This window comes from Pezoporus occidentalis, unplaced genomic scaffold (genome assembly GCF_034315485.1).
Source record: "Pezoporus occidentalis ecotype Australia unplaced genomic scaffold, CSIRO_AGI_Poc_V1 ctg53, whole genome shotgun sequence".
Classification (NCBI taxonomy): domain Eukaryota; kingdom Metazoa; phylum Chordata; class Aves; order Psittaciformes; family Psittacidae; genus Pezoporus; species Pezoporus occidentalis.
The window spans coordinates 4,633,088-4,659,131 of record NW_026915866.1 but is presented as its reverse complement, the minus strand read 5'-3'; the positions used below and the strand labels follow the sequence as shown (position 1 = coordinate 4,659,131).

Sequence of the window (26,044 nt, the reverse complement as noted above, 5' to 3'; positions counted from 1 at the left end):
CAAATTGAAAGTAAGAGCTCAGCAGCTTCTAAACATTTGGAGAAACTGTTTGCAATTTAAGTTATATTAGCTAAAACAAGTTACTTAGAATCTGTTTGTGGTTTCCAGGAAATTGAAGAATTCAACAAATTCATTTTTGCAAAGTTTTCAATGATTCTTAAATAGGGTGTAGACTTACCATTTCATCAGCCAATATGCCATTCAATCTGTGTTTATGCAGTAGTGCTAGCCAGTTCAAACCAATCTTCTGATATGGCTTGAGAACGAAACTGTTAAAAGATGGTGACATATTAAGCATGATTTCTCATTTGTTTCTCCATAAAACACAGCTTTACAATTCTGTTAATCACAGAATACTGCCTATATTTTAATTCACTCTAGATCTCCTCATGTAGTGAAAACCACAAACTTTAATCAGTCACCTGAATACCAAAGAGTATCTCTGATCCTTGTAAGCAGTTTATCTGAATTTTCAACATCTTAAATTATCAAAATTAATGTTACAATACTACGTTTCTTCAAAAATCAGTGATCCATGACCAGTTAAAATCAGTTACAAAACTGGTAATTTTTAAAATACACAAAAAGATTAAGCGGCATTTAGCAGTTGCATCACTAAATTTGCTCTGTTGTACAATTACTAGTGGTGCTGGAACCAAACACAACCTACAAAACACACTCAACAGCAAGTCACCTAGTTCATCATTTTTTGCCCAAGATCACTAATAAGCTCCCACCAAACAGTTCCGTCTTCCTCTCAGGTTTCATTTTGACCCAGCTGAAAATCCTTTTGCTATTTACCACTAACAGCCTCCAAGCCTAATCCAGGTTGTTACTCCAGCCATTCGCACTTCAAACCTATGCTTTCCAGCCCTTAGGTTAATGTTCCCCCACCATATCCACCTCCGTTCCTCTTAAGCACTCTCTTTATTCCCAATATTCATTTGGAAAACCTTACAAATTTACCTCTCTAAAATAAATCCTTCCCTCTATTACATCCCTGGTGCCTGTCCCACTGGATACAGGGTTCCAGGTAATTTTGTATATCTGAACTTCCTGACCGAGGTCTTAAGCCCAGCTGATAAACTTTACAAGTTAGCTCAGATAAATTTTGATTTAGCATCTTTGAAATATATGGTCCCCCATTATAAAAGCAATTTTTTTTGGTCTTTGGTTTGGAGTAAGTTGACAACTCATGATCCCATCACTCAAAGTTGACTTCTACATTCACAAAAAAACTGGAGCAAGTAAAACAAGGCATTGAGCATTGTTCTAAAACCTCACCAGCTTTTCGATACACTTAAATAAAACAGCTGTTGGATTCCCTCAAGTCTTGCACATCACTGTCTAGCTCACTGAGGGCTGCTAAGTGTCAAACATTTGCAACTCTACTTTCAGAGACCGCAGTTTTGAAAGTCCCAGTCTTCAAAAGTTTATCTTATTACCTGACACCCTTGCAAGAATAAAAAAGGGAAAGATACCTCTTATTCAGAATGGAAGGTTGAGCAATGTTCCATCCGCTTGCTCTATCTTCAGGAAGCCTGGTCACTTGTTCTGTCAGTTTCTTTGAAATGTCTTCACATTTATTCATGAGCTTTAGAACCACATCCCTCTCCTTCAGCAGTGTTTTGCAGTTCCACACTATGTCTTCAGTCAAACCAGCAGTCTTATTCATTTTTGCAAGCTGTAAAATAATAATAATAAAAAAATAGACACTATGAACTCTGATAATAGCAACAAAGCTGCTATGGTGAAAATCCACAGCTATTGCAGCAGCAGGTAATTCAGGACAGCGATGGCACCCTGATCTCCTCTCAAAACTTCAAATATTCCTTACACACATGTTCCCACCTTGACCAAGGCTAACTTCCTCTGTTGCTCCATACTTTCAGTCTACCAAGACCAGAGGCTTTTTAGAGTATGTATATAATCTATCATCAACTTTTATTTTCTTTTAAATAATATCTCCATGTCACAATCTTTCCTACATTAATCACGAACACAAGCTCTCCAAGAGCTCCCAGCTTCTTAGTTGTTATGAGAATTGCTACTTACAAGTCTCATTCTCACAACCTGGTGCCAAATACAAGCCTATCATGTGACACTGCATCTTTAATTAATACTTAAATGTACCTTTTTTTCCCCTTTTCAACTATAAAGCCTTATTAATTTTGACAGAGAAGCCTTACTTCTACCACTTGTTTCCTCAAGGCCACACTACTTTGTATGTTCCTCCCCTAAGCTTCATTATCTTCACTACAGTATGGATATTCTCTGTTTTTAGAGCCAGGCACCCTGAAGTTGTGTCAAAACACACCCTTCAGGCCCATCAGCTTCTCCTTGATTCCATGTAAGGCTGTCTGCAGAAAGTGCAAAACCTTCTAATAAATTTAGTCCTGCAGTAACTGTGGTCATATTGGTAATTATAGTATTTTCATGCATATTTCTGCATAAAGTTCTTTCACTGTAAAGAACAGATATCTTTCTTATTAATGGTTTTAAAGAATTGAAGAATAGCAGGTCCTTTGGATTTGCCATTCTTTTGTTAAAACAGAAGTAACTTCCACACATATTTTTCTTAAATTTAAATCAGGGATGTGTTTAATTTTAGCATTAACATCACAGGTGCATATCTCCCTAGAATCCTTTCCCTTAAAAACCTACACGTGTTAAGTAACTGATCAATTTTGCCACATTGCAGAGTAAAAGCAGAGGAAGAGAAAAAAAATAACGAAATGGTGCCCTCTACTGAAAGCCTCCTGTTATAGTTTGGGGGTTTTCTTTTATTTGTGGTTTTGTTCCATTTTAAAGAAAACCCAGTTTACCAACACTCATATATTACACCAGGCCAAGGTACACGTCAACACTCGCAATGAAGCCTTCTAAATAAACACCTCTATTTAGATATAACAGAGACATAAGGAATGTGATTTTTAATAGGTTATTAAAAAAATTCAACATTTGTTTTGATGCCTAAAGCTTTGGTTGGCATGAATATAAATCCTGTAATCTATAAATGAAGGTGTGGAGAATGAAGCCATCTGTTATGAACAGAAATTGTATTGTTTCATGTCAGCACAGTAACACTAGTCTCAAAGTTAAAGCAAGAAAAATTTCAGCAAATGGTTTAGATGTCAAACACACAATGTTGCCCTGTCATGCAGGACACAGCAATGAGACCATCACAGACAATGGACTTCCACAGCATGTGTTATGGAAGGTCCAGTGGAGCTCAGGGCTGCAGCAGTGCTCCTCAGTGCATAACCACCATGCCAGCACACCCTGCTCAGGCTTACTTTACACCACTTTAAGGCAATTTTTTTGATTCCACTTTACTCCCTAAGGGTGAAAGTCAGCCTCAACCAACAAACTCCACCTCCACTTTAAGCAGCCTCCATTTCTAACCCGCTGCATGTGCTGCTTCCCTTAGGTTTGCTTTGGTGAGAAGTGCTTTTGGATTTCCTGCTAGTTCAGTTTTCAAAGCAGTTTGCACATTTGCAGCCAAACAAAATGAGATGATAAAAATGCCAAAACTACTTTTCCTTGAGTTTCTATCTCCTCACTCATATACTATTGCAGTATACAGAATATGATGAACAAGTCTAACTTAAAAGGTTGTCTACAATAAAAAAGCCATTTTAATTTATGTATTCCTGGAATAAGACATCCAATTTCCATATCTGCTGAGAGCCCTACAATCTTTCTCAATTTTAATAATGCATAAGTGGCAACAACTTCTAGTGCTCTACACTGTATTCTAAAATACACCATTACAGTAAAAAGAAACCTTAAAAACAAGCCAATTTCTTTAATGCTGAAACTGAATCAACTCCCTCCATTATTCTACCACTCTTTTTAATTAGTAGGAAAAACACTGGGTCACTGAGCTACTAAATCTTTACAAACAATTAAATCCACACTGATACAAAATGTCTGCTAAAATCTGCTGCAAACTGCTTCTACTCTGGGCAAGTATTCACAATACTATATAAATATGTGGTTGCTGACAGCAGGAATCTTTATGAAAGGCAAATTTTGAACAGAAACAGGCCCATGCAGCTTTTTTTCCATTAAATATTTAAACAGAAAAGGAGAACAGCCCTGTAGCAAATATTTCTGCAAAGACTTAAGCTCAGGCAAAATCCAACAAGTTTAGAAAGTAATAGCCACATGACAGATGTTCTGTGAGAAGCCAAAGGCTTGGGGCAAAACAGATTTCTTTTGCAGCATACCTGCACCTTGTTATTTTTTTCCATCTATCCTCCTCTTGTCTCCCCCCCTTGCCACACAACATACAAAGATCATTTTGTTTTCCTTAAAAATCTGTCCAGTATAATTAACTATTTTGTGGTAAAACATTTCACACACAGAATAATAAATGTTATTGTTTTACACATACTGAAGAAGTTCTGTTCCGCTCTGGAAAAAATACAAGCAAATCTTGCATACATCAGTATGAGAGGTTTCGGAACACAAACTGATAACAAAACGTATCAATTACTCTGTAAAATGGCCTATGCACAGTTACGGCTTTAAAATCCAAAGCACTAATAAATTAAACCAAGAAAACCTGCTGTAATGCATGTCAAAAGTTCTTACCAACGCTGCTCTTACCGGGGTCTGATGGCTGGCACTTAACTGAAGTTTCATGAAATGTAAAGGCAACAAACAAACCATGGGAAACATGTGAAAGTAACATCCCTATGACAGCAGATAATCTACTTACCAAGAGATACCGTTTTTCCCTCTGTTGTGGATTAGCCTTCTGATGCTTTACCTTGTATTAATAAAATCACAGCAGCTTGCTCCACTAAAAATGGCTGCATTGCTCAGCTAGCAAAACCGTGCTAGAGACTAAGCTGCAGTAGATTAAAGAAAAATGACCAAACACCCTCTGCTCCCCAAAATGACTTTTTCTTGTATGCAACTGAAAATATCCATGCTGGCACCTTCAATCATGGAGCTACTCTGGAAGCTGTTGCTGTTCAAGTGTCTGCAGTAAAGGTCCTGCCACGTTCTTGCCTCCTGCATAGGTTTTCAGCTCTAAGAGCTCAGTAGAAACTAACAAACACCTCCTTTCCAAGTGAAAGCTCTAATTTCTTCTTCTGCAGTGAAATCAACCAACTTTCTATGCAACAGAGTGAGTGGCAGTAAAGTCAGCCAATCAGCTTGAGTTTTCCAGAAAAATCACCCCTTAATTCATTCAAAATCAGGTCATATGACACTATTTGAAACGCTATTGGCTTAGGAGGAACATAGCATTTTAGCCTAATCAGGATAAGGCCACCCATCTAAGCCTCCCTAGGCTGAAGCCACCTTGACTCTAGGCAAGCTGGGGATAGAAAAAGAAGAATGCAGACCTACCAGAGCCTCCCAGCTATTAAAGGGCCGGAGCATTATTATCTTCTGAGCTGTTTTCTGAGAACACTGGGGAATCAAAATCAGTTCACTCATGGAAGCATCCTGCAGGAAGCTGAGGATTTTCTCTCTGTAGCAATCCTCCACCACTTCGTTGCTGCTGTGGTAGTCCTCGTCAAAGACGCTATCACCATCTTCAGAAGCTGATGTGTCCTCTGAGTCTGTTTCAGTACTCCAAAAGTTCATTTGGCCTTTGGCCTTTTCCTGAAAGCTGCTCTCCTTTTCTCTGGGAGATTTATTCTTCAGCTTCTCTTTACACTTACCACTTCTGCTCTTGTCGGAGGTTTTGGTCCAGTAAGAATTGTCATGGTGGAGAGAAAATTCTACGTCTGTGAATGCAATATAGAAAGCAACAAGTCAATGCATACTGTTTAAGAGCAAATTAAAACATACTGTTCTTCCAAAATAAACCTATATAGATATAACACACAGTTCGAGGATTGAATACACAGCATGTCAACAGCAGGTGTTACTAAGAGAAACGAGTAGCTAACACCATGGAAGTCTGTCTAAAACATGTAAATAGTACCAACTGTGAGTGTAAGATGAGCCATCCTAACTTGTACACTACTCAAACAGAAGAAGGTTTTAAGCAGCTATCTTAAAATACAGGTGATCAACACAACATAGTATGCGTGAGCTGCAGAAGCTCTGAGGTAATAGCAGATAGTTAAGAACTCTGATGTATCACTGGGATGAGATACTGGTCCCACTCCACCCAACTGCAGAGAGATTAATTATGTTGATTTCATAAAATAAACCTACTTTCAACACTAAAATTGGGTATTTTTCCCAGTTTAATACATCTCAGTACAGCATTCTTCTTTAGAAGAAAGCATTTGCAACATTTTTCTTCTGCCCAATCCCAGCTCGCTGCAGACTGACTCCAACCCTGATGTGTACCTTCTTAGAAGCAGCAGCAAGGAGCCAGCCTCATGCAAACTGATAACTCTCTCCACTTGTAAAGAATCCAGTCCTATCCCAAGAATACTTAAGTAGCTGATACAGCAAAACATACACATTTCTGACAGCCATTTAACACTGAAAAGTAATCAGCTCATTAAATATTACTTAAGTTGTAATTCACAGATTTACCTGGAATCACAGTTCTTGCTCCCTACTACATTTAATGCACTGGTATTTGTAAATCGGTTGCATAATTTAAGGCCTATTTCTAGTATTTTCCTCTCCTATAATGTATTTTAAAAGGATAAAATGGCATATGTCACTTGTCACCTATGCAGTTATTGACAATCGCCGATTTACAAATTACTCCAGTTAAAAAACAGTGCTTGATTTTCAACAAGCAGGAGGGGAGCAGATGTCAGCTTTGAGACATTTCAAAACATATTTTATGATATACCCATAGGTAATTACAACTTCTTATGCAAATCTGTATTAGCAAGGCAAAGATATTTATCTCTACTTACAGAACAAAAGATATAATAATCATGACATTTAAAACTCTTATCCTCCTCGTAATACTAATTTCAAGTATCAGTGCAAGTTTCTAGGCATACTGATGTCAGGGCTGTCACTGATGGACATTAGAAATTATTTGTATTACAAGTCTTTTTCTTTTATCCTGACATAAAATGGATTATCAATCTGTCCTTACGCTCATCTTCTGCAAATGCTCTCAGGGTCTCCAGTGCATCATGAAACAGCCAGTCATGTTCCTGTAGTACCTCTCTCAGTTCCTAGTAAGAGAAATTTTGTATTGTGACAAGCAAAAACTGGTTTTCTGTGCATGACATTAAGGCACTACCAATTTTAACTGCATAAGGCAAAGACAACCCCTATAAATCAGATGATTCAAAATAAAAGGAAATCAAAAGGAGAAAACAGTTTATCCTTACACACTCAGTTTAGGCAGAGCTGCACTCCACTTTTCAAAAGGGTAAGAACACATATAAACGAGTTTTGCTTCCAAAAAAACCCTAGAACTAAAATGACCTGACCAGTTGCTGAGTATTATCAGGTACTAAACTAGTACAAAGCACACAGTATATTTAGTCATCCAAGGGAGAATGCGAGAGAGAGGGATTATTTCCTCATGCATTTTTGCACTATGCCAGGCCTGTCACAGGACCAAAAGTAGGATGAGAAGTTCCATATTCTGATTACATCCAACTGCTCTCAGTTCAGGGCAAATTACATTCCAGAAGCAGCAGCAGTGAACACCTTCCTACCGTTAGCTCTTTTCAAGAGTGCTGCTGGTGTTAGCCCTGTTTAGTTTCGATTATAAACAGCTGCAATTTTCTCAAGAAGTCAAAACCTGATGTGCCATCATGAGAGATGAGCTCACCTCTTCATCCAATATAGGGAATATATCTTGCAGCTTCTTCAACATCACCTCTTGCCCCTCCCATGGATCTGCCTTATCCGGCTACATTAAAAAATAAATCTGTTAGATTTAATGTAAATTATAAGCCTAGAAACAAGCAAAACAAAAAACCAAACAAAACCTCCACAGTTAAAACCAATCAAACATAATCAACGTTGCTTATCCTTAAAAAGCCATTCTGAATTACAAAAGCACTTAAGACAAATCTGATTTGTGGAAGTGATTCCTTGTCCGTAGCTGATATAAGACCAAAACTTTCATAAGCATGGAAAATGTCTTCAGTCTTGAAAGGCTGTCATTCTTTACTCAATAAACATACACAGTGCAAAGTTACATACCAAAATATAAATAATTTGGAACTATCTAGTCTGCATTTATTTCAAGTAAAAAGTTAACAGTGATTCTGGATGATATTTAAGGCAGAAGATGGCAGGGTTAACAGTCCCTTTAGGTTAGATTACTAAGCATGCAGTATTTAACCCACCAGAGTCTATAAATGTGTCAAATGGTGTGTTTATATGAATGTGTACAAGTAAAAAAAATCCACAAATACTATGCCACAGCACCATGGAGTCACATCAAAAACTGGCAAAAGTTTTCATCAACAACAGCTTCACTAACACCTACTATCAGCCTGCAAATACGGAGTTCTTTCATGAACCAGTGCCAAAAGTGCTACATGCCACAAGGCGCTCTGTTATGTATTCGCCACAAAGAATTACACAAGTTTCTTCACAGAGCTTTGAATGCAAACTGGTTACAGATCTACTTATCTACAGCAGAGATGCCAACAGGCTTGATCAATATTTACTTCGCTGAATGATGCTATTTGCTGAAAGAGCACAAACCAGATCACCCAGAAGCACTCCTAGTAACAGAGATGACAATGTTCCTTTCCTCAGTGAGAGTATGGTATCATTAACAGTACAGCTGCAGTACGGTAAAGTAGCTGGCACGGTATGCTCTAGCCTGAGGAACAACCTTAGGAACCAGAGAAAAAGCAAAAGCAAGGGGGAAAAAAAAACAACCTAACAACCAACTCTGTGTGTTTGCTCACTACAATTCACAAACTCTAAAACCCCATGTTTCAGCTTCACTTTTTCCCAATCCTTACCCTTTTAACTGTAACAGAACTGTTAAAGCACAGAAATCAAACCACTGCATAAACCCAGGTCCATTGAAGCACTGTTTGCTAGGGTGACTGGGTAATAACTCAGTAAAGCTTCCTTTGTAACCACTTCCACAAAAGCAGCAAACAGGATACTGGGATGCAAATCCACAAACACTAGAGAACAAAACAGATCATTCCATTCCGAATTCCCAAGGAGAATAACACAGGAAAACTTCATTCAGATGGCAAAATTTGAATTTGATTAGACTTTCTGATGAAACACACCAAGTTCATGTTACCACCGTCACTGACCAAGTCAGGTAATTTCATTTATTTTACAATGCACAGAGTGAAAAAACAGTACTTACGTAATCTGTCTTTATCTTTTTTGTGACTTGTTCAGTCGTCTTTCTAGAAGTTGGGGGACTATCATTATGTTTCCTTTTGTGAGAAGCAGCTTTAAAAAGAGTTGAGGCAGAAAGGAAGAATTAATTACTTTCATTAAGTTTACCCCAAAACAGCAGGATCATTCAAACCAACACTATAGTGGCTACTTATTGACTGCACAAGACATTTACCAGTCTCCATAATAGTTTCCTATTACAGTCCACACATACATTGAAACTTCAAGCAAAGCAGCTGCTTGAAAATACATGTTTATTTACCTCCTAAGTTTTCTTTAGTAGCTTGGCAATTAATCAAGCAATTACTTCTCATACATTACAACTGAAATAGCTTTGCTTATTTTGTTTTTTTTAATAGTTGCCAAGTGTTTTACACATAAGTTGCATAAAGGTCTGGTTTTTTTGAAGCTGACTGCTTTTGGAAAGTTGGTATTTAATGAAGGTTGAACCCCAATCACAAGTTGGAATATATACATTACTGCCAATCTGGAAGTGCTGATGACTGATTTCTGGCTCAGCTGCATATCAGAGAGGTTATCACCAAACAGTTTTCAACACTATACCAAATGTCTGAAAGAAAACTATGCATATTAAGTCAGTGATAAGCAAGTATCAATGATAACTATGATACTTATGAATAGTTCATATGAGCCAGAACCTTCTGAATATCTTTGGTCCCTGCTGATTATCAAGAGATTATCATCTCAGCATTAAGACCTGCCCAGTCAGGTGTGTTTTCTGACTCTGCTGTGCGCAGTTCATGAACACATTACCATTATCCCTGCACATTAGCTTTGCTTGAAGCAGCAACTGCTACCAGACCAAGTTATTGTAAATTATTATACTGCAAATTAAGTCTTTTTTAGAAGAATAACTGCCTGCAGAGCTGCCTGCACCAGCATGCCACCCTTCCCTCCCAGACTGCCAAAGGTGACCAGTGAACAAGCACATGCACACAGAGCACGCTCCCAATCCTGAAGATCGCCTGGACAATCAATACAGAATTAATTAGAAATCAACCTGTGGTCTTCTGAAACCCACCACATTTGTAAATGATGAAAAATCCCAACTTTCTGAAAACATTCACTTTTGCAAGGTACACTCAATTACTCCTTCATGTGTTAAGAGAGCATACAGCTGAGGAGATGAAGAAACTGTTACTGCTAGATGGGAACAATCACTGGCATGGAGGCAGAGCACATCAGGCCTTCCAGAGGAATCCTTGTTCTCTCCAGAAATGTTATGATTAATGAGCAACAAGAAAAGCAGCTCCAGGGTTTCAAAATTTAGAGAAACATTTGCAAGTACTTCCACTGGTACTTGTTGCTACCACTGCAAAAAAAGCCTTATTACTATGACATTCTTATATTACAAAACAGTCATTTCTACCTGTTCAAAAAGCAGTGAATATCAGACAGGTTTACCCGAGGCTTCAGCTCAGAAGCACCCTCAGTGATTTCATGGTTTTCAAGATGTACAGAAAACACCACCAGAAACAAATCACAAGCGGCAAGCATCAATGTAACTTCACATCTCTCATTCACATACCTATTTTCAGTGTCACGTACCCATCGGTCGTATATCTAAGTCATCTGCAATGTGTCGTTTTAGCTACATACAACTACTGAATTCATGCTATAAATACAGATTTTTGTCATTTTGAAAGGACAGAAAAATTTGAGGATGACTCAGCCATGCTTTTTTAGCAAAGCCATGCTTCACAAAACAGTGTCTTGTCCCTGACCTCTCTGAGTCCATGCTTCACAACAAGTTAAGCATATCACAAACTGACACAGATAAGCAGATGTTCAGTAGTGTCTTGATTTTTAAAAATGTGTCCAAAACAATGTGATTTATACCATCCCTTTCAGGCATGCTTACTCCTAACCATTTTATACAACAGCTGTGATTAGTGAGAATTTTGCTGCCAAGATTTTTCTGTGGGCTCATATTGAAAGTATGTGAAATAGCATTCTTAGATCAACACAAAAATGGCCAAAAGGCAAGGCCTATATAACACAAATTAAAGTGTTTTGGTTCAAACACTGTGGACTTCAACGAAGTTTAAGTGTATATACTTGCTTAAATTGGGTTAATATTAATCAAAACCCTTGAAAAGTACTCATAGTTTTCCAGGAAGGGATTCCAGGAGCAGCAGCACTCAAAACTAGTGTGTCCCTCAAAAATATGCTAGCTTTTGTTTTCTATTGCCAGCATCCAAGAAGTCCCATTTATAGAATCTGATCATCTGAAAATCTCAAAATGTTGGTCTGGCTGCGTAAAAAAAAGCTTTCTGATAATTGTTTTAAAAAAAATCCTTGAAGCTGTATGTAAATATCAGAAGATGAAAATATGGCAAGTACAATGGGGAACTGATTAGCAATAGATCTTCTAATTTAGAGAGGGATTAAAATTGTTCTCCCTGAGCACATGAGCATCCTAGACATGTTGCTTCAAAATCCATAGGATACTGCATGAAAAGCCACATTAACCACTTTAGAACAACTAAAGTAATCAAGAGTGATCATAATTAGCTTTTCAATCATCTCCAAACCATGAAGATATCTCAGGAAAACTGTGCAACAACTGAACTGCATTTGGAATCTTCAGCTTTTTATAATGATGTTAATATTCATACCAACCTTCCGTTTTTCCCCCACCTACCCCAGGACATCAGTCAGAAAGATTAATATAAAGGCAAGAGATTTAACCCTGGATTTAGGCGATGTCAAGAAGCAAATCCAAAGCTCAAGAATTACGACCCTTTTACATGCTTACCATTTCCTACAAACTCACACATCAAGTGTTGGGTTTTTTGTCTTTTTTTGTTGTTTTGTGGGCTTTTTTGATAACAGCATGAGACTGCATAAATTCAGATGCAGAATAAAAAATCCTAAATAAGCTCTGAGGGCTCAAAGGCATGGTTTGGGACATGTTTTGCTAGAGAACCATGGGGATTTGTCTAATGTTTAAGACTAATGGCTCTTACTGAGAATTACAAGCAAGTGCTGAAGTCAACATGAAGAGAAAATTGTGATGGGCCTTGACAGAAACAGTTATGAGTGGCTACATACTTGGTGTATTTTTTCCATATCACCACATTTCTTACCTACAACATTCAGAATTACTATTGCTAGCCCATTACCATTTGCCTCAACTTCTGGGCAAGGAAGGAACCAGCAGGAACAGAATTTACTTCATGACACACATGTAAAGCAATCCTGGGCTTCACGGAACAAACTCCCCTTTTTTGTTCTATTTTTTGGATTTTGGTCCACATCTTTTCATCTTTCAGTTTGCAAAGCCTGTCATTTCAGTTTTGTGATTGCAATTAAAAAAAAATTGCATAACTTTTAGCATATGCTTTACCACTTTTTAAATACCTACCAGCAAAGTTTACTTTATTGAAATAGCTACAGCTCCTAAAATTTGGTTTTGGTTTTTTGTTGTTGTTAAACATACCTTCATAACTGAATTGCAAACCAGCAGCTTCATTCACTGTGTGTGCTGATTCTAACAACTGAAAAAAAAAAAAAAAGACAACTGCTAAGTGATGAGCTTTAATCCAGTTGAACACAGGAGGACAATGATAAATCAGTGTGTATTAAAGTGTATTGAAATACACTTTAAGAAAAACACCTCAAAAATACACACATCATAAAATTCAAGCACAAAATTTACATTACCAAGTTAGCTAGACTGATCACATAAGCTGTATTTGGAAATACTTTTGAAAAAACCTACTGGAAAACATTTTAAACACAATCCCATTTTATTACCACTTTTTTCCCTACTTCAAACACACCATGCAGGTTTACTTAAAAGCTCTTTGTCAAAAGCCAATCTATGTTACTATTGCAAAACCAGACAACCCAAAAAACTAATTTCTTAACTCATGTCTGTGTACCTATGTCTGTGACTTACGTCACATCGGACAATATCCTGACAGTACACGCACAAAACTTAAAACATGCTTCAAAGTTTATCTCTGCTTCCTTGCAGTCTTAGATTCTCTCTCTGTCCAAGTGTAAACTGAAAATAGGTAACTTTTACAAATTGTTTGGATGTTGAGACTTTCAGAATGCTTTTTGCAAGCAAGAAAACTGCAACAGAAGCAAATGGCCTAAAAGTTACAAATACGAAGAAAACACAAAAAATGAAGTTATGATGAATCCTGACTCACAATTATCTGTCCACATTTGTAAATGGCATCTCACTATTCTGCTATAATAAAAAAATTTCCTTTTCAAAAGGCTCATGATTTTTCCTTAATCACCTTCACCAGTTGTATAGGGTTTGTCAGGACAGACTGTTCCAGGTCCTTCATGAAGGAACAAGAGACTTGCCTAATATTTCTCTGTCTTCTTTCAAAAATGTTGTGGATATGTAACTGCGGATCAAAATTTGCACAGCCTCTATGTACTACAAAGTTCTGCTGATACAGGAGCTATCTTACACTCTCCTGAGAATAAATGCCATCAGCACTACATACGACTATCAAGCACAAGGCTGTTCCCTACAGTAAAACCAGATGCTTAAGAAACCTGCCTACAGAATAGTCATGAAAATAAAGCAAAATAACATTATTACATCTTGTAATCCTTGGTCATTTTTTCCAGGAAAAAAGTCCTCCAGTGTTTGCAGCTTTGCAGCTCTGATGTTCTCCTCCACACCCTTCTTCACAGCTGACAGCGGATCCCCAGCGCAAGCCAACTGGGACAGTTCAGATTCTTCATCAGACTGTTCAGAGCTATCATCAAAGCTATGATGTACGGGGAAAGAGAAAGAATTAAAATTTATTTTTGGTTACGGATGTTTTACCCTACCAGAACATTACCATAAACCAGAACCAATGGGATCTCTCAAAATGTGTTTAGATGCATTCAGTAACACTGAATCAACTTGTACTCAAAGTAGTATCTCCAATTCAGGACAAAATAAATCATATATGATAATGTACAGTCCTTTGTTCGCAGTAAACACATTTCAACATTGCAACTGCCCTATCATTTCCTATGGGGGATCAATATCTAGATACTTGTCAACAAAGCCAGAGTTGTGCACATCAGAAATCTTGCTCTCTCTGTATAATCATAATCACATTCTTACTAAGCAAGAAGGAACACTCATTTAACTGTTAAATGAGTATAACACCAATCCACAAAAACTTGTGTGAGAGTTCTGCTTTTTTCCAACAGCCCAGACAGTGACTCTGGTAGTAAAGCTTGCAGCACACTTCCTTTAGGAAAGCTGTGCTTTTTGCTCTAAACGTTCTGCTTTCTGAAGAAATAAGTGTCCCTGATTCAGGATAAGTAGGGGCTGGAATACCCTGCAAAAAGATAAAAATTCACAAAACTCCCAAATATTAGGTAACACATGCACCAAAATGCCCAGTTCAAGGACACTCCATTGACCAATTCTGTGCAAAGCCAGGCTAAGTTCAGCTCAAGCCAGAGCTCATAAGCCTGGCCAGATCCAACCTAACTCCTGCCACGCTCTCAAATTATTAGCTTTATTAGCTCACTTGTGAGTCAGCTTAGTGGGTTCAGCACACATTGATTAGCACCCAAGCCAACACACCATGCCAAAGTGTCAGGCACTAGGCTGCCTGGGGCATGAGACCAGTGGCTACATAGGAATAAAGATAAGTACAAAAGGATGTAACTTACGCTCATCTCTCCCACTAGGAGCCACTTTACTCTCCATCTCTCACCCTTGGTAATCAAAATACAGTTTAGAAATAGCAAGCTGTGGCTCTGCAAGTTGGATCCTGCACAGATTATTAGTGTCACTACCATATGGTAAGAAACACTTGTGCTTCCAACTCAGGGTGATCCCAGAAGCAGTGTAACTATGTTCACACAGCACTGCACACAAGCCAATTCGGTGCACGCAACCATCTTGCCATCTCTTTATCCCTGCAGAACCAATAACTTAAGCCATATACAGAAAAAGGAGTTCACTCTGCTAACTATTTTTGCTTTTTCTTACAAAGTATCTCGCATAGGTTGAAACTCTGGGGAAGGTGCATATAAAAAAATACAAGAATTTCTGCTCCAGCAACTCCATGCTCTGAGGGCTGAAAATCTCACAAGAGACTATGCCTGTTTAGGCTACTATTTCCCTAAAAGCTTTCCACAGGTGAGTTCAGCTAGGCTATCAAAATGCAGATTAAGCCATCTTGTTTTGCATAGCACAAGAACATTTAAGGGGCACAGGCAATTAGCACGAATCAGTCACACAGACGTATAACTAGCGAGCAATGAAGCAGGCATTTCTTCAAACTGTTCCAGCTGGTTGCAGAAAATGTCTACATCTTGTCTCTCCTGCACTCTCAATGCTGCCTTTTTAGCATCCACAAAAGTGACTCTAGCACTATTCTCTGCTCTTCTAGATAATTCAAATATATAAATTTCCAAATCATAAAAAAAAAAGTTTTCACTAAGCGTAGCAAATACATCAAGCAATCAACACTTAACTTTAGCTCTTATACTTCACACTGAAGCTTTACTTACTTTCCTGTTCATTATGGTTTCATAAAAAAATGAAACAAGCTAAAAGCAACTCCAGTATGGTTTAAAACTAATAAAGCAAGTATTTTATGCTTAAGCTTTCTAGTGCCATTAAGAGGATTTCAGAGGGGCAAATGCACAGGCATACAATGAACATCACACATATTCAGTATTAGAGAACTCCTCCTTTTCAAGTGTCTTTGAGAAAATGGCTTAAGAGCTGGATTCTTCTTCTCTGGGATTCCAGTTAAGTTTAGTTAGGGCAGGTGAATCACCGACCAGTAAACTAGAACCTAGCCTCTGATTTTCAATTTAGTATTTCAATTTAGAGCATTGTATCATGTTGCACAAACATTACAGAAAACTGAATTAATGCATACATTACAACTGCATCTCTCCTTGGAGCTCCGTCTTCTTTTGCAGTGCTGAAGCTTCTTGGTAGTTCACCTTCGCTGTCTGGAGATACCTCTATAATCCGTACCCCTCTTCGGTGCTTGAAATAGGGCTCTTTCTTTGGCCTCTTGTGTTCAGGAGTTTCAGGGATGGCCAAGTGTCCTGTGGAAGCCATTTCAAAAGGAGAAAAGATTGGAGACAATGACATATAACTCACAACTTCAAATATTTATCTGTATTTACAGCATTAGACAGCTATGATTTCTTCCTTATACACAGCAACCATTTAAGCAGAACTCGCACCCTCATGCTTGGAAAATTCCTGTAAGCTGTATTCCTTTAAGTATTAACTTACCTGGCAAAAGATCCTCAGCCCTCTTACATCAAACAAATAATTTTTATACTGCAAAGTTTACTAGATCATGAATTTTATGTTAACAACTACTCATAAATACATTTTTACTTTTGGAAAAATTAATAATCAACAAAATCCTCTGAAATGCTTCCAGGCTGATCAGGACACAGATAGAAACATACTGGTGATCTGATGGCTGATTCATGGTCTCCTTGTTCCCTTTCAAAAAACTATCAAGACATCAGCATTATACTGCAGAAAACGAGGAAGCTACCCTGAGGCACCTGACAGGTAAATTGCAGCTCCTATAGCAATATAATCCATTTAGCCAGTCTTTTCCACATTGCGCTCTAGATGATTCTTAACAAGGAAACTTGGCATATGGAAGGATGCTTTGTGTTATACACGAAGCATCACCATATACAGAATCTGCGTGTAATCAAACTATGTCCCTCTGAAGACACCCCATGAATCATATACTACTTTCAATGACACTAGCAAAATTGACCTATTATGTGTGCCTTAGCATGTATTAACTTTTCCATTTCGAACATGCTTGTAAGACAAACAAAAGCATAAGCAGTCTATTCATATAATTCCTGAATTAGTTATGAATAACAAATGGTTAAGTCCCCTAACATCAGCTACACCTGCACCAACTCCATGCACGTATCTAGATGAAGAAAACATGACCACACAGGTCTTGAACCTGAAGCACAGAGAGAACTGGAATGCAGTCAACAAAATCAAAAAAACTACACTTTATTAGACTTTGGCCTCTTTCAGTAGAGTACCAAATGCAGCTAAGGCACAGTATGCTCTAACCACATGCGTGGTGTATTTCAGGGTGTATTCAACTAAAACTCTTGATACTCCCATATAAGCCTGGGCAAGCCTATGGAGGCTACAACTGTCCTGATACAATCTTCACAAAACTGTAAGGAAAAAATACAATTTAGTTGATAAATGTGGACTTGAACACACAGCTTCTAGCTCTTCTGTCTCTAAACCTGCATTAAAGAGAACTAAACACTGTGACACTACTATCACCTCTTAAGTGACACTCTCATGTCAGTAATTGAAGAAAAGCATTCAAGGTGTTTTGTAAAAGGCATGAGCCAAGAACTGTACTTAGCCTGACCCAGTGCAGCAGCGCCATACAGTCAAGACTTCATTCCTTTCTACCACTTTACCATTTTTACAGCCAGTGCTGGAAAGAAAGAACAGTTGGCAAGCTGAGTAATTCTGTTTAAGACCAGACAAATTACGGACCCCAGAGGCATATGACTGAAGAGAGGAAGAACACATGGAGCAGAGAATGTGACAGCTGCAGAAAGCACTTTCCACATGAAAGTAATCTTGCAGAAAATAAATTTAAAATAACCCACTGTGACAGCATTTGATGGAAGCAAAGATAACTCCTAAAAGTACAAGCAAACTGCTGACATGGGAAACTACCAGTAACACTGGCTTTGAAAGAGAAAGGTACCCAACAAACTAAAAAACATGGCGCACTAGTGAAATGGAAGAACCCAAAAATGGAGCTTAACACTTGTTACAGGGATGGGAGTGAGCGTAACTCAAGCTTCTTTAACACCCATGCAGAAAAGTAACCAGGCATTAGTCCATTAATGTCTCCATTCCAGTTTGGAAACGGCAAAATCAAGAAGAGTACATCATTATTGTCATCTCAGCTTTTAATTCATGAAAGACCATCACAGTCTGTCAGAGTTATTTACAACAAGAATTGTCTTGTTTCAGCATCCTATTTCACCAGAGAAACCCATGTTTTAATTTCTATCTAAAAAACTCTATTATCTGGCAATTCCATATTTCTTACTGACCAGGTTTAATAAGGGGTTTGCCTTTCTTTAGTGCCAAAGAAGAATCTGCTTCCCTGGGGACCACCAAGTTGTATCTCCTATCTGCTGCTGCTGCCACCCTGCCTGAAGTCACTTGACTGCTCCAGAACCAGGGCACACAAATGACAGCCGCCTCCTGCTCCCCTTCTGGCTGCAAGCACACACGAAGAACCTTCCGATCGCTGGCTTTAGATACCCAGTCCCCCCAGGATGGAGCCTCAGTCTCCTCATCAGCTGTCAGCCCACAGGGCCTGCACCGCACTCCAGTTGTCAGCCTAGCCCCCCTTGCACAGGCTCGCAGACACATGCCATGGATCTCTCCACCCTCTACCTTGTGGCTGGCACTGGGTCCCTCATTTTGGGCTGACCCATGCATAAATTAGCAACTGAGACCTTCTGGTCCCTCCCCGGCTTCCCAGGCTACTGCACCCGCTAGCTGTTACACCCCTGTTATCCCCACTGCCTTCACAGGGGACATACAGCAGGGTGGTACCATAGATAACACAGGCCTCCATGTCCCATGCTGGCTGTCACATGACTTTCCACTCACTGTGGTGCTCCAGCTGCTGGCACTCCAGGCATATGGGCCCAGGTGACCCTGTGTCCTTATCCAGAGGTCCCCTTATCCTAGTCCTTATCCACAGAAAAGATTCCCCTTACCCAGGAAAGCAGACAGAATATGATTTTAATAAGGATGAACATGAACAGCGCATGGCCAGGTGAGTACACTGACTTATTTACATGCAGCTAACCCCCATTATCCTTCTATTTTCCCCACTTGCTCTTCAAAATACTCTGATCCTTCCACTTTCCCACCTTCAGCTCCTTCCATTAAGCATCCCATAGTAAGCTTTGTACAAACCCACACAGCTCCTACTATGCATCTTGCATACCCCTAAGGCAGCAACCCCCCCTCAGTCTCAACAGTGCTCCCAAAAGCCTTGCTGTTACTGCACAACAGTGGGAAGCATCCTTATCCAAATCATAAGGCTGTGGGCTCTCCTATGACAGGCTTGGAAGAAGCCAGGGAAGGGGCCATTACCCCACCTGGGCTATTCAGGCTTCCCCCACCCCCCACCCACCACCATGCCCCTGTGCAAAGACTGATCCCACCTCTGTGGCTGCTATTGAATAAACAGGAGCTCTCCATTGTTGATAGTGTCTAATTTGACTGCAAGATGGGTATTAACACAGAACAAGAGGGAAAAGAATTAGAGAAAGAATAGCTATGGTTATTAAAAGCCTCAGCGAAGAATGACAGCAATATACTCCGATTTTGATGGATAAAAATAGACTCCACTCACTTCCCACATCAAAGATATTTGCATCATGAATAAGAAGAGACCAAACCAGCTACACACGGAAGGTTTAGGAAAGTCAGCTACAAAACTCCCAGGAGAGTTTTAATGATGTATCCGTCAGCGTTAAGTCTTCATGTAAAAGGACTTCTCATACCCATAATGCAAATATAACATCATGGGCATCTGCTCCGTTCTAGCACATCAATCCTTTCTTAAAGCTCATGTGCCTATAATCCAAGTACCAGTGGTACTTTCTCAGCTGCCAACTCTGGAACCAAAATTTCAGCTGGAAATAAAGATAATTTCTTTTGCCTTTGTCCACTAAGGCAGAAACTTGTTGAGACAGGCTGCTGTAAAGCATAATGCCAGTTTTCAAAGATGATTTGCCAGCAGAGACCAGATACAGAAGAGGCTAGAATAAATTAATCTAATAAACAAACGCAGAAATGAGCTACATGGTGTCCAATTCCTTCATCTGGGATGGAAGGCCTCAATTTTAATTGTTAAAATTTTAATTGTTAAAATTTTCTAATGTTTGAAAACATGACAGAGGATTATTGTAATCTTTTTTAACACATAGTCTCCCTTTGAGAAGTAATCTTGTCATCTTGAAAAGCCCATACACATGTAAACTTCAGAAGGCCTAAAAATTTCTGCTTACAAAGCAGTAACACATTGTCCCAAGCCAGGCCTCCCTGTAACCAAGACCAACGTGTTCATTAGGAAGTTCCTCAGCAGTACCTTATTCTATGCATGTCTGGAAGAAGAGGTGTTGTCCTTGATAGAGCTGCTTTGCTTTATCTGAAAACTGTTTAATACAGGAGAAGAGCAAGAGAAAGCTTGGGAAATATAGCAAATGTTTTTATTACATTTAAACATAAAGATGAATGGAAATTTATTTCAGTAATTCCTGTCTAGCAAAGACAAATAAAGCAGAAAAATTCTGAAGATTATGAAGTTCAGCTAGCCAAGAAAGGGTTATCACAATAGGACAAAAACGCAAGATGCATAAAAAGCTGTAAATGGAAATATCAAAACACGTCTATAAGAAACATGAGAAGTTCAAATCTCAGCTGAATTAACAAAATTGATCAATCCAGTTTTCATGATCTTTGCTTTCTAGGCTAAATTATATTTCAAATATATTCCTTCTGCAAGCAGCACAAGGTGGAAATGACACGTACTTATGACAGCTTTGCTAAGAAGATTGTTGGATTTGTTGGGGTTTTTTATTTGGCTGGTTGGTTTTAGTTGTTTGAGGATTTTTTTAAGGCAACAAAACCACCAAACACAAACAAGGAAAGTTTACAGAAACAACATAGTCCTTAAAATAATTTTATTCTTTACTATCTAATCCTTAGGAGAGATTTAGATAAGAGTATTTAAGTGTTTCACTTGCCAACTTCTCGTTTTATTTTTACTTAATTATCCAGTCTTCATGACAACTCCTAATTCCTACACCTATGAAATGCTGAGTTGCCTGGAAAAAGCATTCACCCTCTTTCCACTTATTCCACTGAACAGAACCCCTTATTAATGGGGAAGGAAGGGGAGAAGAACACAAATCCCATATGTAATATGGAGTCCTCATATTCAGAGCAAATTACACCCTTGTACAGTAGTAGCAGACTAAACAGTTATTTCCACAGCATGCAATTATTGAAGGCACAATTTCTTGATTATAGGCAATTACAAAGGACTATTAAGGAATGCCCACAGTCATAAAACTAGTGTTTGGCTCTACTAAGGAAACACAAAAGTACCCCTAAACTGGAGCTGTAAACAACAGCAAAAGTAAGTTGGTTTTGGTTTTCTCACACAAAAAGATTCCATGAGAATAACTAGAGCACACTGCCTTTGATTATATGGAGTGTTAAATTATGGATAAAGGTGCTCAAATGCAACCAGTTTTATAATGTTAGAGCAAATAATTTGTTTTGCTTAGTCATTAAATGCAGAGCTTCAACTACTCTTGAAAAACCTTCACCTTGAATTTTATTGTTTATTCCCTTTTTAAAATCAGGCTCACTACAGTCTTTTGGGAAGCATATACCTAGAGCAGAGCCACAATACACTGACCCATATGCTCTATAATTCTAAATATAGCCTCCTACACAAACCATACCTCATAGTCTGAGAAAGCCAGCCTCTTCTCTCCCAAGTAAAAACAAAAGTTGGGTAATACTTAGGGGCTTACCACATTTACTAACATTGCACAACAAACACTGTCAAATGGAAAGTAATTTCCCCCTAGTTTTAGAAAACACTATCAAATGCATGCTGTTCAAGTCTACAAGAAAATTAATATTCCATTTTCAAAGGGAATTCTTTTTCCATTGCCAAAATAATTCTAAATATAGTGTTACCCTAAGGTGCTTCTTAAAGACACCATTTTAAAGTGATGATTACTTTCAACATACCCTCCCATGAACCCTCGGAAAAATTCACTAGGTAATGCAGCCATTGCTTTTTTCCAAATATGCTTTAAGTAGAATAATACTGTACAAACTGTTACATAAGCAAAAGACAGAACTTCCTCAATTCATTAAGAAAATTACACCAGGCAATAATAAAAGCGGCAATCCCAGTGCAAGTGAATGATGCGACACCCTCAACATCTTAACCTGGAAATCCAGTCATTCGGGTTATATATTTGAATAGTACAGAGAAGGTATCAACACGATCAAACATGAGTAATGGGATTATATACACTCATTTCATTTCATCTACAATTTCAATTACAACTGTCAAAGCTTTGTAAAGCATGTTTTTTGAATACAAATCTCATTTTGAAATTCATGATCAAAGTTATTCTAATTTGTATAGTTCTAATACAGTTCTGCTCCATTTCTACAATTGGAATAGTCTCAGTACACCAAGCTATTTACATAATTATAAGCATCTAATTGCAAATTAAGAAGATAACCTGTTTTCTAACAGACTAATACAAGCCAAATGTATGTATTATTTAGTAAAAAATACTATTTTTTAATTTATTTTTAAAGAAAATTACAGCACAACACTTCAACACACTTCCCAACTCTTTACAGAGGTATCTTTCAGATATAACTTTGTAATTGCCCCCACAGTTGGTTTCTACCCCTCAGAGTTAACTGTTCAGAATCACCACCTACAACTTGGCTGCAAGGTCACTGCAAGCCTGTGCAGTTTTGAATATGCAAGTGTATAAAGACAATCAATTCTTACTCATCATACAACAAATTGCTTATTAAAGTATAAGGTAAACATGTTCAATACAAAACAACAAGAAGCATTACATACATTTACACCCAGGGTGCAGAACAATCTACCAGTATTGTTTGTTCTGGGAAAACAAAACAAATTTATCTAAAAAGATAATGGTGTTTCATGACACAGAACAGACATCACCTGGCTGTTTTTTCCAAGATGACTGAAAATAACAGTATCTTTTTGTTGACATGTATTTCAGGATACTTGACAAAACAGACACCTAAAAAAATCCCTAGGAAATTACACTGAACGTTTGCACTCCTGAAGGAAAAAGATCTGATTTTGAAATTCTTTTTACGCATACAATATGATTACATGATAACAAATGAAATAGGACAAAAAAAAAAAAAAATCAGCTATTTTATGCAATTTTTTGTTTCTATGAGTATAAAAAACATTATAAGTATTTCTACAGTAAATAAAGAACTATGAGTTATGTATTTAGCAGCAAATCAGAGAGTGCCATAAACTGGAGATCTCTGTACATCTTCCACTATAATTCAAGAAGAAAAAAACCCAGTCTGTTTTGTTTGAACCAAAGCAAGAAAACTTGTCTTCCTGTTGCTAATTTGGAAACGAGGACAGGCATCTCTTAATCAAACCTAGTCTCCTCTTTTACATCTAAATGCCTCATATCCTGCAGATATGAACCATCTGAATGGTTTAATTTCGCTTAACTGGTAGACTGTTATCTGGCTTTTTAAACGGTTAATTCCTTCCAATGGGTTACATAATGACATATAAGTTAAGTGGAAAAAGACGTCACCAAACCACTCCATCTTCTTTAAACATTCAGTATCTGTGAACGACAAAACATTATGCAAAGTACTAGTGACTACATCTCAATTTAAAATGTTAATTAGCACCCCAGTCCAACATCAGGATCTGTGTCCATGGATTCCTTTTTAAGTCAGCTACTTGCTGTAATTTTGCCTGCACATCTACTGTACTCTGTTTAACTGGTAGCTAACTTGATCTTCCACTAGTTTTCCTCACAATTAGACTTCCACAGCAGTTCCTCTTTTAGACTGCCCTTTATCTTTGCTTTTATTGACTACCTAAACTCATAGTCATGCCTCCAAATTGCATATGTCTTCCCTTCTCTTCCTCAGTCCTACCCACACGCTTCCCCTGACAAGTTCACAAGCATATTAGAGGAAAAGATGCAATATTAAAAAAATAAATCACAAGAATAAATAAGCCATAAAACCAACAGCACCATCCACTACTTCACATCTATGTTCACAGTTCAAGAAGGGTATCCACATCTGGTGGCTTCTACACCACACAAGACGGGTGACTTACCACAAACAGGGAGATGACACCTGTTCCAAAGTGCACTTCCTCAGAGTACCAGTTTTTCATGCAGTCTATTACAAAGCACACACATGCAGAAGCCACAACTCATGCTCATGTTAATACCAACTGATACTGTTGCTCCATTACTAAACAGATAGTCAAAGCATGTCTGACCTCTCCAATAACACTGGTATGTTGACATCTACATCAGAAGCTACATGGAACATCCAAAATGTATAAAATAATCAGCAGCAAACAATTTTTGTTCTTCTATTCTTACTCCTTCAGTAACAGGAAAACTACTGGTGAATGTGATTACACAGTTGACAGCCATTATAGTTTATTAGTAATAACTGACAGTTCCAAACAGAAACAGCACATCTCTAGTGTATCAGCCAAGCAAACCAATAAATTACTACATAAGCAAGTTTTTCAGTTCTCATTGTTCCATGAAAACGACAAGCTACTTCCAGAAAAAAACACAGCTACAAAACTATTAATTGTGAGAAGCTTGTGAGAATCAGCAGTAGCTTGCTCAGCTCCTTACAAAACCAGGCCCAACCAAAAATAAACTGTTTTCTTTCCAGTTTTATCTGTGATATTCCACACTGCATTAACCTAGAACTCTAGTGAAAAAGGTATGCCTACGTAGTGTTAGGTTTATCAGACAACTAAAAGGGGCTTTTTTTTATACTTTGAAAACCCTGAGTTAGTGTAAAATAAGTATCAATAAAGATAATTAATAAAAAGGAAAGTATTATGCAGTTGAAACATTTAAATTGTTGGTTTGTTCAACTGAAAAAAAATCACTTCAGCTTTAGTTATCAGAGTGTTTCTGACTTGACTGTAAATGTACAGGTTCAATTACAGCAAGCACTGTTACAAATAAGGATGTTTTTGTGGAAACTGCTGTGACATACATATGCATAGAAAAGAACATACTATTTACAAAATAAATTACATTTATTTCTAGTAATGATGTACTTACACTGCTCTTACACAACATGCAAAACACCCGACTCACCAGATTTCCCTGTCACATCCAGAGCTGGAGGATTCCACTCGCTGCTGTCATCTGTAACTTCAGTCTCACCACCTCCAGCAGCACTGCTCGCTGCAGCAGAGTCACCTGCTGACACCTTGGCTGCCGGAGGACGCTGATAGGTGGCTTTTCTCTTCCGCTCAAAGCGAAAGCGGTCCAAATTGTATAAACTCATTTTCACCTCTCAGGCCCGTTTGCAGAAGGCCATACGGGCTGGGCAGTTTCTGTAGGAAAAGCCAGGAAGAAGCGGCCAGGCTCATCAGGTGCAGCTCGAGAAGCAGCCGGCGAGGTGTCGGGCAGCCGCGAGAGCACCTGGCGGCCCCTCCGGCCAGGCGTTCTCAAACGCGTGCCCGCATCCCCCATGGAAACGGCACCCACCCATGCTACCAGGCACCTGGAAGGCGCCTGGCAACCGCTGCTCACCCCTGCCCGCGATGCCTATCCGTGCCCACCGATCTCTATTCCCTACCTGCTGCCGTTTACGCCTTCTCGAAAATGTTCACCCTTGCCCGCCACACTCCTCCTGCCCGCTGATGCTCACCCTTGCCCGCCACTGCCCACCGCTGCTCACCCCTGCCCGCTGATGTACACCCTTGACCACCATCCTCCTCCTGCCCGCTGATGCTCACCCCTGCCTGCCACTCACCCCTGCCCGCTGATGCTCACCCTTGACCACCATCCTCCTCCTGCCCGCTGATGCTCACCCCTGCCCGCCACTGCCCGCTGATGCTCACCCCTGCCCGCCACT

At 38.7% G+C, this 26,044-nt stretch overlaps 1 protein-coding gene across 1 annotated transcript in view; it reads right to left on the bottom strand.

Moving 5' to 3' along the window:
- Positions 1-25,625, bottom strand: part of SMARCAD1 (SWI/SNF-related, matrix-associated actin-dependent regulator of chromatin, subfamily a, containing DEAD/H box 1) — a 37,102-nt gene extending 11,477 nt beyond the window's left edge. The window contains exons 1-10 of the mRNA XM_062637629.1: positions 25,279-25,625; positions 16,173-16,347; positions 13,871-14,030; positions 12,743-12,800; positions 9,245-9,333; positions 7,727-7,807; positions 7,037-7,118; positions 5,365-5,747; positions 1,482-1,684; positions 179-269 (exon numbers count right to left, since the gene is read on the bottom strand). Of these exons, the coding sequence (XP_062493613.1) occupies positions 179-269; positions 1,482-1,684; positions 5,365-5,747; positions 7,037-7,118; positions 7,727-7,807; positions 9,245-9,333; positions 12,743-12,800; positions 13,871-14,030; positions 16,173-16,347; positions 25,279-25,471 (1,515 nt within the window). The 5' untranslated portion in view covers positions 25,472-25,625. The remainder of the gene's footprint in view (positions 1-178; positions 270-1,481; positions 1,685-5,364; positions 5,748-7,036; positions 7,119-7,726; positions 7,808-9,244; positions 9,334-12,742; positions 12,801-13,870; positions 14,031-16,172; positions 16,348-25,278) is intronic.
- Between the last annotated feature and the right edge of the window lie 419 nt (positions 25,626-26,044).